This window comes from Haemaphysalis longicornis, unplaced genomic scaffold, assembly GCF_048455015.1.
Source record: "Haemaphysalis longicornis isolate Haplotype H1 unplaced genomic scaffold, Haemaphysalis longicornis Haplotype H1 scaffold_2, whole genome shotgun sequence".
Lineage (NCBI taxonomy): Eukaryota > Metazoa > Arthropoda > Arachnida > Ixodida > Ixodidae > Haemaphysalis > Haemaphysalis longicornis.
This window is the reverse complement of record NW_027526295.1, coordinates 189,753,009-189,768,670: the sequence shown is the minus strand read 5'-3', so window position 1 is coordinate 189,768,670 and position 15,662 is coordinate 189,753,009. Positions and strand designations below refer to the sequence as shown.

General features: G+C 45.5%; 1 protein-coding gene across 3 annotated transcripts in view; it reads right to left on the bottom strand.

Moving 5' to 3' along the window:
• The window catches only part of LOC144169662 (excitatory amino acid transporter 2-like), a 110,637-nt gene that overhangs the window by 25,194 nt on the left and 69,781 nt on the right, over positions 1-15,662 (bottom strand). For all 3 annotated transcript variants that reach the window (XM_077698933.1, XM_077698931.1, XM_077698930.1), the window contains exons 2-3: positions 3,896-4,166; positions 1,990-2,200 (exon numbers count right to left, since the gene is read on the bottom strand). In XM_077698933.1, the coding sequence (XP_077555059.1) occupies positions 1,990-2,200; positions 3,896-4,157 (473 nt within the window). In that variant the 5' untranslated portion in view covers positions 4,158-4,166. The remainder of the gene's footprint in view (positions 1-1,989; positions 2,201-3,895; positions 4,167-15,662) is intronic.

Here is a 15,662-nt window from a genome sequence, read left to right as displayed (position 1 = left end):
TTCTTCAAAGCGGCCTCCATTTCCGTTTCAGTGTTTCGCCGGAAATAGATGTGGTTGCAGGTTGGAGATACAAAACGGGTTAACCGGAAAGGGTAGGGGATGGAGGATGGTACCTAATCACGATTCCCCGTTACTCCTTTCGAACATTTTTGGGTGGTATCATTGTGCATTAAAGAGCTACTATTATCGGGTTTATGAAAGTAACGAAAGAATACTTTTCTTGCCTCTGGAATAACGTAAGTACAAAAGGATTCTGTATTCGGCTTGTTGTAGTATCCTTGCTTTATGTAGACGATTTCACGGTTTACAAGCCGCATCCCTCGCACCGTTGTCGAACGCAAGTAGAGACTAGGCCCAAGATGTCAGGAAATCCTCACCCCTTTCTCTAAATTTTCGAGTTCATGGAGGAAGGGGTGGACGGGCACCTGATTTTGCCTTTCACCATAAAATAACTTTTTTTTTCGTTTTCTTGATCTTTATTCGATTTTCTTACCATTATTTTTGCTCATTAAGTTTGCCATCTTGTTTTGTGAGTGCCGTAGTGACGCCGCGACGGAAATTATCTGTGTCTACGTCCAGGCATTTGGTCACGTGATACCAGGCTGGCGCCGCTTGATCGTGCAGAACAAAAGCTTAAAGGGACTCTGCAGGCAACCAGCAAGTTAGCTTCAGACGAAGGGCTGACCTTCCCAAAACCATTTTAGCGTTGGTTCGGTGGCCGAAGATGCCTTTATTGCTGATGAATCGCCAATAAAACGCTGATCAAGCGTGAAGCAAACAGCGACTGCAACAGCTATTTGCGTCACGATAAACCGGAAGTTAGGAACCTAATACAACGCTACCATGTACCGAGTGGTTTGGTCAGTTTCGGCCAAATCAGACGTGCTTTCCCAAACTCTCACGTCCTTTGCTGTTCCGGACAACTTAGCGAACTGTTCCTTCATAGGACCCGCGATCAGTATCGAAGCTTTGTTGAAGAAAAACATCTTGTCCTCACAATGCCCGGCCAATGTTGGCGCCGAGCCAACCGCTCGTGCGTAGGTCACCAGCTTCCTCGAAAAGCGGCACCATTTGATGTCCGAGAGTACTTAGAACGAAACGTGCGTTACGATTTTGTATAGATTCTGTTGCATTTGTTAGATAATCTGCGCCAGTTTCCCCACAGAAGTGGCACATTCAAGCTTAGGGCGTATAGTGTTTGGTAATGAAGTAGCTCTAAATTAACAGTTGCGACGGAGGTAACCAAGAGTACGGTTGACGTTGTCAGTTAATTTAGTATAATGTGTGTTGGCCGGGAAAGGTTAGATGTTATGTATGCCTAAGTATTCATACGAGGTTACTTTTTCGATTACAGAGTTGATAATGCGCTAATTGCGGAAGTTAGGCGAAGCGGTAATGCGGGAAATTCTCATTACTTTGCACATTTGACTGTCGCGCCAGGTGAAGATCTTATACAGATTAGACTGCAATGTTAGACAGTAACAATTTCGTCTGCAAATAACGGTATGAATGTCGCTACAGTGTTAGGCAAGTTATTATTATAGACGAGGAAATTTTCTCCAAGATTGGCTTTCGTCAAAGCGATGATATATTGTGAGTTTATATTGTGAGTTTATATTGTGAATTATATTGTGAGTTTAGCATGGCAGAACGAAAAATAATAGAATTATAACAGCTCGTTGTGACTGAATTTTTGTGACGGCTCGGTTCACAAGGAACTAGCCATCGAGAACTTTTTAAGCGGACTACAAGAAACCGAAAGTATTTTCAGTTTGGTTGGGTGCTTAGGCTTCCATATTCCTCTCGTGATTCAGGCTCTAAGTTGTATCAAACGTACAAGCTTGTCTAAAGGAGACATTGTAATCATTTTTCTGCCTTTATTAATAAGCCAAACAAAAAACTGATAGTGGGCCATGGAACGGGATAGAGAAAAAAAAATGAAGCAGAAAAAAAAAAGTAGCCAATGGGAACGCGGTTCGCGACACTCACCTGACGAGGTCCAGAAAGGTGTCGAGCAGCTGCGGGTTAGCCTTGACCTCGTCCTCCACGTCAAGCCCCGACTTGAGCTCAGGGCTTCCGGGGTGTATCATGGTGACGAAAGACAGCCCGATCAGCGCCGACATGAAGCTGGTGCCGATGAAGATGGCGAAGGTCAGCAGGGCCATCTTGCCTTTCGCCTTGCCGCTCAGGTTGGCGCTGCCTGGCCGCCGATGTGATGAAGGGAGGGAGGGCAGAACGAAGGGATACCATATGGTTTTACAAACAGTACTGATCCTAAGCGTCGCTATACCGTGTCTTTTTTCTAATTGCGATAGCATGCCCTTTGGCATAAAGTCCCAAAGGTACAAGTTGGCACCCGTTTTTCGGAGGAAGTCCAGAAGACAGTGGTTGTGGGGCCCCCACAGCCATCGCTGGAGATCAGGGGTCTCTCAGGGTGCAGGCCTGTGCCCAATGCTGGTTAAAGTTCCAATACGTACGACAGAGTTTGGTTTTACAAGGTCTATTCTTTTGGCAGTAGGCGAAGGTGAGCGTCAGATTCAATTCGAATCGGTGGTTTACGCATCGGAGGTACACGTGGGCGGTGAGGTGAATATACGTGGAATGATACGGACCCCTAACAATCATTTTTACCAAACTGTCATGCTCGTCCTTTCCTAGCTCCTTACTAAAAAAAGGTGCCTTTTTTTTTTTACGCGAACTACTAATTTCTTGCAAAACCCTTGTCGGACATCGCAAAATTTCATTATTCACATCAGAGAAGTGGCTCATCACTTCTCCTGTGACACTCCTGTGGTTCAGCTTTCCCACAATTTACTCGATTGACCAATTCATGCAGCTAACAACTAAATTTCCCGGAATGACGGTGTCGTGCGCACGATATGACTAAAGAGGTGAGTCTGCGCTCTGCCGTCACGCAATGCAAGAATCACGTTTTGCGTTGCGGAGTACCATATCGCAGATAATATGTTTGGGCTAAATAGGGTTAACGTAGCTGTCATTCACTGAATTCGCTTTATTGACGGTATGGATTCGTCACTTGAGTGCCCTGGGAAGCTGAACTACGGGATTGCCGTAAAGGGATCAAGTATATACAAGTATTAACGCGCTGCTACCCCAGCTCAAGGCTAATGAAGTTATATTCGACCGGAGCCCGCCCAATTGTCATGTCATAAGGTTGAACCGCTTATGCGCTTACGTGGACGCTGTACCAGGCAAAATTGCGTGAACTGTGAGCAGTGGCTTGATGAAAAGCTCCTCTTTCTATGTCTTGCAAGGAAGGCGCTATTTGGGAGTTTTTTCCGTTTACAATTATTTCTTTCGTTATAAAGAGAAGAACAAGGTGGCCGATAAACTAAAGAATATTTCAGTGAAAAAAAAAAGACTCTGACGTAGGACTGCACGCAAGCATGCTTACAACAGTCGTAGTCTGGAACGATTTTTTTAAAAAATGAGCATTGCTCAAAACTTAAAGTCACTCAAAACGCTCGCAGGCAAGACGAAAAGGGGGACTTGACTCGACAAAACCGATCTGCACATTCTACATCGACTAAAAATAACCGCCCCTTTCTCCCTCTTCTCTTGATTTTCCCCAGAAGTTGGCAACACTGCTTAAAGATTACAATGGCTGTACGCATGACTGCTACTTTTGCCAATATTACTGCTACACACATGTCCTTCGGCTACTGCAGCTACCGCTCTAAGTAAATTAAAATGACGTAAAACTGGGCTAGTTGGTACTAATACATATTGACTCAATACTGACTCAATAAATTACTATAATCGATTTAAAATAACATACTACCATAAAAATGTGGGCCCGGCAAAATGACAAGCAGCACAAACTGTAAGCCGATTTCATGCACACCCCCGAGAAACAGCGCTCATTTGGGTGTACCTGTGATGATGCTCGCTATCATCATGGGCAGGACGAGCATGCGCAGACAGCGCATGAACACCTCTCCGGGCATGCCCAGCAACATGATGGTGGACTCGCTGGGGCTGGCCTGGCGCAGACCCAGGCCCAGCACGACGCCGGCCACGACGCCGCCGAGCGTGAAGAGCAGGAAGAAGTGCTTCCGGGCGAACTGGCGCAGCTTGACCCGCAGCGACTGGGCGCGCTCCTCCATGGTGGCCACGTTGCACTCCTCCAGCTTCATCTTTCCGTTCTGCAGGCATTTTTACAGCGTAAGCTGTTAGTGGCACGGTCCTTGCGATCACGCCGGAAGCTAGCTTCTTAGCAGGCGCATACCCACATATCCACGCGTGTGGATTGAAAATCAATCAATCAATCAATCAATCAATCAATCAATCAATCAATCAATCAATCAATCAATCAATCAATCAATCAATCAATCAATCAATCAATCAATCAATCAATCAATCAGTCAGTCAGTCAGTCAGTCAGTCAGTCAGTCAGTCAGTCAGTCAGTCAGTCAGTCAGTCAGTCAGTAATATCTTTTGCTCACGCTGAAATTCGCGACGTCATTCTTGGCCTTTTGTTTTGCCTTTATTCAGAGGAAAAACCTGCGTAGATTTAGTCACATTTACAACAGACATAGCTAATTGTCATCGAGGTTGTAATTCTTAGGTAACTTCTACAGAATACCGTGGCGCAGCCGTCTATAAGCAGACAAAGAGTGCCTCAGTAAGATGAAACAGGGGACAACCAATGCACTGCGTCTTTGTCCTCCTCCTAAATTACACGTAATTCATCTTTCACAGCACTGCCCCACTCCTGGCGTCTGGCGTCTTTAGCAGACAAACGACTCCTAAAGCTCCCATTGGCTGCGATGCGTAGCACATATATCCGAGAGGTGCATTGGCCAGCGCTTGCGAAAGCATTAAATGACCGACTGAGCGAAAAAGACCGCTTCCAGTATCTTAGCAGCAAAACGGCTCCTAAACCCATCGTTCGCTGCGGTCGCGTTCCATACCTCGCTTTACGCATGCCTCTGTGCGTCAGCGCGTACCGTACCCGTATGGAATCTTAAAGGGACAGACAACCGATGTTTGTCGAGTATATGTTCTCTATCCCAAATCAAAGGACATCCCTTAAACACTTTAACGCTACACGGTTTTGCTGATAACGCCCTAGAATCTTTTTAAATCGAAATTTTTAGATCTACGAGACGCACGAGTCCCCCACACAATAATGCTGGCAACCATGACATACAGTAGCGGGGCAACGTACTTTGCTCTGTATGCGAGATGAAAAGCAATATTTAAAAACTTGTCCCCAGCTTCAAAAAATTGCGAATTGCAGGGTCATCTTATTCTTTTATGTGTTTTTTAATTGCTAGTCTATTTTGCACGACGGCGCCATCTGTTGAGGTGGGCGATAGGTAGAATTCCGGCTTCATGTTGTGGTAGTCGGCAGTTCCATTCTCCTCGGGCGCGTCCTTTTTTTTCTAAGCTGCCCTTGGTGTTTTTGAAAAATGAAAACGAATATTTCCGCTGAAGAAACGCCTTTGACTAGGCAGAATCGCCAAAGCTGGGTCTGTTTACTGACCGCTGCCGTTGCTTCTGGGCATGGAGGTTCAGTTAGCCACACTGAGAGCATCCCAGCGGCGTCGGGCGGCACATCTTTAAAATTTTAAAAAGAATATTTAAAAATGCATATACAATTTAAACTTATACGAATAATTATTTTAAAAGGTTTTCGATATGTGATTGAACGTTTCAGCAGTTTTGGTACCTGCAACGTTTGCAGGTCATGCGGTGTGGACACATATTGTGTCAAGTTTCTTCACTACGAACCACCGCCCTTCAGATTTCGGAAAGTTTAGTGCCAAATAATATGATTTCTACCAATTTGTTTATAAATTGCCGGTGGTTATTCGACTATATAAAACGCTGGCTTTCATATGAGCTGGAGAACATGTACGCGAAAAATCGGTGATCCGTCCTTTTAAGCATCTAGATCTTTGGCGGACGAAAACTCGGCAGTAGCAAAAGGTGCCCGTCCACGCCGGTGCACCGCATGGCGTGGACGGACCTTGCAGCAGAGTGCCTGAATGTTTTTCACAGCATTGAAGGACTCTGCCAGCAGCAAAACTCGAAAACATCAGTCACAGCGCAAAGCTCGAAAGACCAGTCAGCGGCGTCCAATCGGACATTAACGCTTTCACACTCACAACTCGTAAGAAGTGCTTAGGTGTCTTCACAATTTATATACAGGCTCCAATTTATCATCATCATCATCATCATCATCATCATCGTCGTCGTCGTCGTCGTCGTCGTCATCATCAGCCTATCTACGCCCACTGCAGGGCAAAGGCCTCTCCCATTATTCTCCAATTACCTCGGTCCTGTGCCAACTGTGACCACTTTATCCCCGCAAACTTCTTAATATCATCTGCCCATCTAACTTTCTGCCGCCCCCTGCAACGCTTGCCTTCTCTAGGGATCCACTCTGTTACCCTTAATGGCCAGCCGTTATCTTGCCTTCGCATTACACGCCCTGCCCACGTCCATTTCTTCTTCTTAATCTCTACTAATATGTTCTTAACACGTGTTTGTTCCCTGTCCCACTCCGCTCTCCTCTTGTCCCTTAACGTTACACCTATTATTTTACGCTCCATTGCCCGCTGAGTCGTTCTCAATTTAAGTTGAACCCTCTTAGTGAGCCTCCAAGTTTCTGCCCCGTAGGTGAGTACCTGTAAGATGCAGCTGTCATACACTTTCTTCGTCAGCGACAATGGTAGGCTGCTATTCATTATCTGAGAATGCCTGCCATATGCACCCCACCCCATTCTGATCCTTCTAATTATCTCTGCCTCATGGTTGGGACCTGGGGTCACAACTTGGCTAAGTAGACATATTCGCTTACCACTTCCACTGCCTCGCCACCTATCTCAAACCGCTGTGCTGTCCCGAGGTTATTGATCATTACTTTAGTTTTCTGCATATTAATTTTCAGGCCCACGGTTCTACTATGTTCGTCCAGTGTGGAAAGCATGCTTTGCAATTCGTCCCCCGAGTTACTTAGCAAGGCAATGTCATCAGCAAATCTGAGGTTACTGAGGTATTCTCCATTAACCCTTACTACCACCTGTTCACAATCCAATATTCTGAATACTTCTTGTAAACATGCTGTGAATAACATTGGAGAGATTGTGTCTTCTTGTCTGACACCCTTCCTTATAGGTATTTTACTGCTCTCCTTATGGAGGATCATGGTAGCTGTGGACCCATTGTAGATATCCTCTAGTATTCTTACATAATGCTCATCTACCCCCTGGTTCCGTAATGCCTGAATGACTGCTAGGGTTTCGACCGAGTCAAATGCTTTCTCATAATCTATGAAGGCTTATATAGGGGTTCAGTATACTCAGCGGACTTCTCTATCACCTGATTGATCGTGTGAATATGGTCCATTGTTGAATAACCTTTACGGAACCCTGCTTGTCCTTTAGGTTGACTGAAATCTAAGGTTGCAGAAATTTTGTTAGCGCTTACCTTGGTAAGTACCTTGTAGACGACTGACGGTAAGCTGATCGGCCTGTAATTTTTCAAGTGCTTCATGTCGCCTTTCTTATGGAATAGGATGATGTTCGCGTTCTTCCAAGATTCCGGTACCATTGCGGTCATTAGGCATTGCGTATACAGGTTTGCCGGTTTTTCAAGTACCATTTCTCCGCCATCCTTCAAGAGGTCTGCTGTTATCTGATCCTCACCAGGTGCTTTGCCCCCTTTCATTTCTTTCAAAGCCTTTCTTACTTCTTCGGTTGTTACTGGTGGGATGTCTATCTCCTCTGAGCTACTGTCTCGTTCGGGATTATCCTGGATGTCCCGGCTACTGTACAGATCCCTGTAGAACTCCTCGGCCACTGTGACTATTTTATCCCTATTTGTGATGACATTGCCTTGCTTATCTTTAAGTGCATACATCTGATTTAAGTGCATACATCTGATCGCTCCAATTAACGAGTCTTTAAAGGGGCCATGCAGACAGAATAGAAGTTTGTTTTATTCGAAAGATTTCGTGTTTTATAGTGCCCCCAACGCTTGTCCGGAGGCAATTGATGCTTTATTCATTGAGAAATGAATCAGATTAGGTTAAACTATTGATTCTCCCACCAAATCGCGTGTTTTTGCGACGTCTGCAATGAATTTACATGAACCGCTCTGCAGCCGATTGTTGAGCCTCGTTGCTGAGCCTCTTTGGTTGGTGGCGCTATCTATCTGAGTCAACCTAGATAGCGTCACCATACCACGGAATTGCCGTATTCTGCCTTTGCTTTGTTTTTGACCGTATTTAAACCTGCCTTGTTCTTGTTCAGGTAGAAAATAAACGTTTCGTGAAACATAGTGCTCGCTCGACAAATATGGTCACGTAAGACACCATTGCTTGCGTCACTCGGCCAGTGTCGTCTGAGACTACCCCAACGCCCCGCAGTCCTGTGCAGCTAAACCACGCATACTGCGCGCAGTACCAACAAAAGTACGCATCGGAACTTCTATATTTACGTGTGCTTTCGTAACTTCCACTGTTTGTCCCACCATTCTTACTGCTTTAAAAAGAATGCGCCCTAAATTTAAGCGCAAATAGCTCGTTCGGCAAGCATGTAAGTTATGCCTAATTTGCGTTTGCTTTCTCCGGCCTCCGCCAATCGCAGAGCAGGCTGGTATGACAGCATAGGTTCTGCTGCGGGAAATTAGCTAGTGGGTCGCATGGCCATTCCCTTTCTTTACTAATTATATAGCTTATTTTGTGCGAAGTTTACGTTAAAGTGGTGTCAGTATGATTCTAACGAGGCAATCTTTTGAATGAACCAAATTTGGGTTTTGTCTTCATGGCCCCTTTAAGTCTTCATGGCCCCTTTAAGGGCAGAGAGAAAAAAGTGAAGAAAAATGCAGTCGTCGCTCCGTGAGTGGACCTCAGTAAAAAAAAATGGAGTGACCCAACAGCAAAAGAAAACAGGAGAAAGAAGGAAGAAGAAAACGTCGCAGGACGCTGGCACCGGAAAAAGAACACACGCGGCCGTTTGGAAGAAAACAAAAGCAAGGCAATGCCGGCCGACGATTGCCACCGACAAGCGCAACACGCTCGCTAGTTTCCTGCTTCAGCTGAAAGTGAGGAAAAAAGTAGTGCTGAAAACAACGAAAAAAAAAAAAAAGGAAATCCATCTGTCAAGCACCGTAAAAATAGGCTTACGTAAAAAAAGAAAAGAAAACTGGTAACGTCTGTTAAGCGAGCGGAACATTCTTATTTTGTTCTTTGAGCCGCGCGGCGAGTTGTGCAATTCTTGGCACTAGCTGCGAAGCGTTAAATTCCGGAGTTAATCTCGTCAACTCGTCGGCAATGCTTCCGGACACCGCGCGGTAGATAATACTCGGCGTGACAGCAATGGTCTCGTTTCGGAGTTATCCAGGCAACAAAGATCTGGGTTACGTGGGGATCCCTTTTCCCACATGACAATAAATGAGGAGCGGAACAGCGGTTGAGAGAACCCCGTTCACACCGGAGTTCGCGCGTGCGCACGTTCGTGTGGGTGCGTTTCGTAGGCCGATAGACACATCCAGCCGGAAACGCTGTGCATGAACTCCATTGGACGCATCTTAGTTTGGCAGCGTGGGTGCCGCTGTCAAGGGACGAAGGCCTTTCTTTCCCCGGCAATTCTGAAGACGCCAATGAGACGAGCGTCGGCACCAAAATGTTGGTGGCACCCCTGCGCGCTTTCGACATACCTTCGCTCCACCTGTACAGACAGCTGCCGACCGCCAAACGCAACTCGAGCCTGAAAGCGGTCTGGCTGAGTGCCCAGCTCTCACGCAACAAGATGCCGCTAAACCTGGTAACTTTAGGAGCCGTACGAAGTTGCGGGGTATGTCCATACGGAAAGTTTCTACCTCCACTGAAAAGACTTAAAACTGGCCGCTAAGTGCTAGTCGCTGTGTACAACTATATGTATTAAAAAACGCGTGTAATTTGAAAGTGGCGGCGCTAATTGACAAGATCGAAATAAGGGATGAAACATCACGGAGATAGGGATTGTTCAAAATATTAAACACCTAGAACTTTTAAATTAAAAATTTCACTAACATGACCCGGGAGCCAGCCACCAAACCACGAGGTGAGGTCAGGAGTATCTCCATAAGATCTGGTCGCGGCTGCGAACAACATAATCCTGTTTCAACGTCTTTTTTCAAGGTCAGCTTCAAGAAGAGCGCGGAATGCGGACGCGAAGGACAGAGCGGCAGATAAACGCCATGGATAGGGCTGGAAAGGCGGAGGGAAGGCTGTGCACGAATACAAACGAGGAATAAAGTGCTCCTCGTCGTATTCTGGTTCTGCATGCGTTGAGGGTGTTGCAAGCACTTATTTCTGTTCTCCTTAGTTTTGCATCTACGGCATAGTGTTGTCTTGGCGTTGAATCCCGCATATCCACCAGTTTTGTTCTCTCGTAGTGTTATAAACAATGATAGAAGAAAAAAAAATGCATGTTTCCGTAAAATATGATTTAAAGCGAGTGCTTTGAAGGAGCAAACTATGAGGATAGCAGGCACTTTTCAGGAATTCAGACTTGAGAGGAATCAACGTAGCATTACCGTTTTATGAGGCTGTCACATTAAACAAAAAAAAAATGAAATGATATTACGAAACTTCTCTACGTGATGCAGTAGGCGCCGCGAGGTTGTTAAAGAATATTGGCCCCGTATTTTCTGGCTTTGCTGCAAATGACGTCGAAAGAGGATAGCATTTCTTCCACACTTTGAAGCTAAGGTCTCTTCCTCTCCCTTCTCCTCTACTTCGCTCCCCTTTTCAACATATTTCTTCTGTTCTCCTTCTACCCTTCCACCCCCCCTGCTCCTACTCTACCCTCTCAACCCCGCCATTTCCGGCGTAAAAAAACCAGTGTCGGTCACGCGTTTAGATAATCAGATAACAGCTTAATAACAAGATAACAACTTGTATAAAACAGAGACCACGGCAAGTGGGAATAATTATTGTCAGATCCATACCAAACTCGATGGCTTCTATTTAGCGAGCTTTGTTTGGTTTACGGCGCCGACAAGAACCCACCCTTCCCCCTACTTTTTTCATATAACCGTAACTGCCTAGCTGCATCGGTGGGCCGCAGAAGGTGTGCATATAGCGCAGGTTCTTCTCTCTGGCTCGACATCCTTGTAGTAATTTCCTACCTCTTAAGCCCGCAGAAAAATACAGAGGCCTGAAGTTATCTGTACTACGCAGTGCTACCCGCCTTGCCATGACTGCCCAAAAGATATTTGATTATATGGTTTCTTTTAGAGCACCCTACCACAAGAATACCTAATTCTGTCAGCCGGGACATGCAAATAAAAAAGACGTAAATAAGTAAACTGCCCGGTTGTTTCTTTAGTCGGCTTAGGTAGTTTTCAACATTTTAACCCGGGGGAAAAGGCACATGCTCGAGTAAAAACAACCCGACATGTAAGAAACGAGACAGGCGTCTGTATTTGAGAATGGGACTAGCTTATGAAGCACACTTTCGTGCCCTTATGCTTGAAGTTCGTTTTTAATATGAGTCCGACACAGACCAACTACTGTAGGCTGTTTCTTACTGACATATACAACCAGAATAAACAAACCCACAAGTCACAAGTGAAATCGTGTCATTACGACTTACGTTTTCCGGGGCATTGGTTGGCCGATTTTAGTGTCCGGCTGTGTTTATAAGAATGCTGTTTCACGCTCTTGTGGCAAGTTCAGCTAAGGTGTTGGCAAAATTATTTTCTGGACCTCTTACCTTGAAGAATCAGACCTATACATGCGTGCGTGCAAGCGTGCGCATGTGTGTGTGTGTGCGTACGCACGTGCGTTACGATAAAAGCCGTATTACTGTACGAACAGTTCTAGCGCACCTGTCAGTGCTGTAATCATTCCTACTGAACCATAAATGTGATTTAAAATCAGGGTCACGAGCACATACGTAGTCATGCTTCGACTTCAAAAAGCAAAAAACACTACAGATTTTCCCGGCAAGGATGGCGTGTGTGCAGCCGAGCAAGGCCAGCCCTAGCTCCCAACGCAGTTTTTTATTGCACAAGGGCAGAATATGGCACTGTCTACGACACAGAGAAAAACACAACAAGCACAAAAACAAGACCGAAGCGCAGAATAAACAGATCCCCTTTGCGTGCGATTATTCTTTTAAGTCCCAGACTTATATGCATTGCTTCCCCGCAATAAAAACCACGGTTTACAACAGCCGGCGCTCACGTTCTCCGCGTTCCGAGTGCCCCATACTCGTCCTTTCCCTACTATTTGCATGGCGACACAATACGGCACTATTGCGCTTGTTCATGCACAAAGAGCTGAGAGATTAGGGCAGTGGAAAATTCCTATGGCGCTCTCACTACGCAGAAGGCAAAGGTTGGGCATATAAAAAGAATGATGAACATAAACGCGTCAACCAAGCCTGATAAAGAACAAGAGAAAGCTACCCGGTCGTAACGCCGACGCTAAATAACGTAATAAGGCCGGGTTAATGTTTAAAGTAGTACGAAAACAGAAAGAAATAGAAGCCAGCCTAAATGCCGCCTTGCTTCTCAATAGCCAGAGTCCAATGGCCATCATCATCAGCAAGAAAGCTTTGTCCTCCGCCTGCGGCTACTATACACGCAAGCAGGCGTTACTGCATGAACTAAAGAGCCCACTCTATGTTTATCTCTGGAACGCCGACAGCCCTTTTTTTCGGCCTATGGGTGCCCATTTATTTGGTAGAAAGTATGCATTCAACCAAATTCCAGTTGAGCCAACAAAAACTAAACTTCCTTTAATGTCAGAGTCATTAATATTCTGCCGCCCAATTTCCTTTCCCCGTTATCCAGCCATGCCCTTGTCCTGCAGTTCTTCGATGTCTCGTCTGTTACTGGCCTAGTTCCCGGGCTGTCTGTGCTACACGTGATATCTCCTGTACTGGCACCCACAATCGCCCTACCCAGGATCCCTGTATTACTGTTTGTTCATATATGATATGTGAGCGTTGCGCCAATCTTCTAACCTCTTATGGTTGCCCGTGTGCAGATAGATGAATATATTACCCTGTTTTCTCAAGTACCTCTCTGCACTGATTCTGCTAGGAACCCACGACTCGCTTATGTTTACCGCGAAGGATGGATATCATACAGTATGTTATGTTTTCTCACTGTCTGTTCCTAAAGCTTTTGCACTCGCCTCATCTCATGTATATCGCTTACTACAAATTGTGTTGTGTTTGAGAAATTTTTCCAAACTAAAAAGAGTTAAAACAGATAAAGAAAGCGGTCGCGTGCCCGCGCGCGCAGAGAGAATGGTGGTTAAGTCCCAACTTAATTATGAGCCTGCTTAAACTTTGGAGTAATGAAAATGGTACAGTAGGAGTCTTAAGAGAACATGATATGAAACAATTACAGTAGGAAGGACAGCCAGTGAAGGATCGCATGTGCGCTCATAGAATAATATGCTATTCACAGTAAATACACCTACATACAGTAACAATACATTCATAGCATTATGCACTTATATAGAGTACAACGAATAACTCCAACGTGCGTTGCCACATTCACCCAGGAAAATTTCATGCATTTAGTGGCGGTCGCAGAATTTCGGCGCTTGACAGAACTTGCTGATGTCACCGGAACCTTTCTTTAGGCTGTATAGATCACCAAACGGATCCAATTATTCGCAAAGCTGGGAGGTATCCTAGACAGTAGGTTAAGCTTGTTTATTTTCTTCCCCCTCGGTCGTATGTTTCTACAAATAGTGCTTACCGTTATTGTGGTAAATGCGACCTAAAGGCACTACACGTGCGTGTAATAGACGATTAGGTTTTAATGAATGGTTAGTACACTTTTTTTAAAGCTTGGCTTAAATCTCAGACTTGTGTGGTTTGAGCACACGGGCATGTGCTGCCATTCAAACCTGTGCGTGGCTTTCGTAGGCCTGAATTCTTGAAGCTGGTATTTCCTGCCCGTAATAAAAAAAGTATTCCTTTCATGTCTTCTTGTTCGCTCATAAAGAAGAGATGGGGGCTGCTTTTTTGTCGTCATTTTGGCATGCAAACTGAAAAAACAAATACAATGCCCGAATGTCTAGCTGCACATGGTCTTATCCCTGTGACAGTAACCATAGCTCCGTGGTGTAGCTGCGCATGTCCTTTATGGAGTGGAAACACTCGGAACCCGCCGCGGTGGCTTAGTGGCTAAGGCGTTGCGCTGCTGAGCACGAGGTCGCGGGTTCGATTCCCGGCCGCGGCGCCCTCTTTTCTGATGGAGGCGAAAAGCAAAAACGCCCGGGTGTACGAGATTTCGGCACGTTAAAGATCCCCAGGTGGTAAAAATTAATCCGGAGCCCTCCACTACGGCGCGCCTCATCGCCTCCGTTGCGTCGGCGCGTTAAACCCCACAATCAATCAGTCAAACACTCGGAGCTTGAGAAGTCAGGTTAACGGTGCCATGAAGTTATATTGTCAATACGGAGTAATCAGAATATCGCCCGGCTAAGCATGAAAGCACAGTGCCGTGAAGCTGTAACACCCTACTATTCGAGGTCCGAAGCATCCTTGCACAAAAGACCTATCCAGAGTACGTGCCCGGCAGGGAAGACTAACACGGCGTTTTGGCTGTAGCACTTGGTGGGCTTGCAACCGAACTGTGTATTTGCAAACAGCCCAGCCAACCTACTCTTGTAGCGATCACTGACACCGAAGATACCGAGAGGGCGTGAGAGTCCAAAGATATGCGCCGTGCCACTATGCCAATTCTACGAGTGCGAGGTTGGAGGCATTTCCAGGTGACAATTGTATCGGGAACCCCACTCGGGCCAATGCCCCCCCATTTTTTTTTCTTGCGACACTGATAAGTTACCTCCCATCTCAAATTATCCAGCGGAAAGTGAGTGTCAGCGAGTAGGTCTGATTGTAAGCAAAGGACAGCTGGACGTTATCGTACAGTACTCTTTTGGCCTTTGAGAAAATGACGGCACTGGAAAGTTTTCTATATTTGTAAATGACCCCCGATAAACGTGTTCGGCACGATCCACATGTGAAACCTTCATTGTTGTTATTACAGCAAAATATGTCTTCTAAATAGCAGCGTGTCGGAAAGGGTGTCAATGATATGTACACAAAAACTTCCATACGCGAAAAAAACATGAATAACTGGTCGTTCTTACTGTCAGTGCGCCTTCCTAAAAGCTACGCTTAGCAGGTATCCAAACATCCATGTTTGCTAGGGCGCGGAAAAATTTGCGATTTAAATAAGCGTACCGCTCGCTGATTGAGACCGGGCACACTGCTCTAAAAAGCAGGTAAGTAAGCTGTTCGAGAAAATTAAAATAGGCCATTTGAAATAGACATTCAAGATGTCATAAAATTTATTAATTTTGAGGAAAAGTAGTTGATACTGCACCTTGATCGCTTTTTCAGTGTAATTTTGTCATGCATGCGTTTTAACATGTATATTGGCTAAGTTACGGAGCTGCGGCCGGTATGCTGCTGAAAAAAAAAAAAAACAAAGAAAACGAAAACAGATGCAAGCTAGCTCGATGGTTCGCGCTCCGTGAGGACGACCAACATTCCAATGTTTTCGGAGCTGTTAAATGGAGTGAAATTCGTCGCTCACGTCTCTCCTGATGAAGTTGACCGCACGTTGGGAAGGTTAAATTCGGCTTTTTACGCTATGGAACTAATAAATCC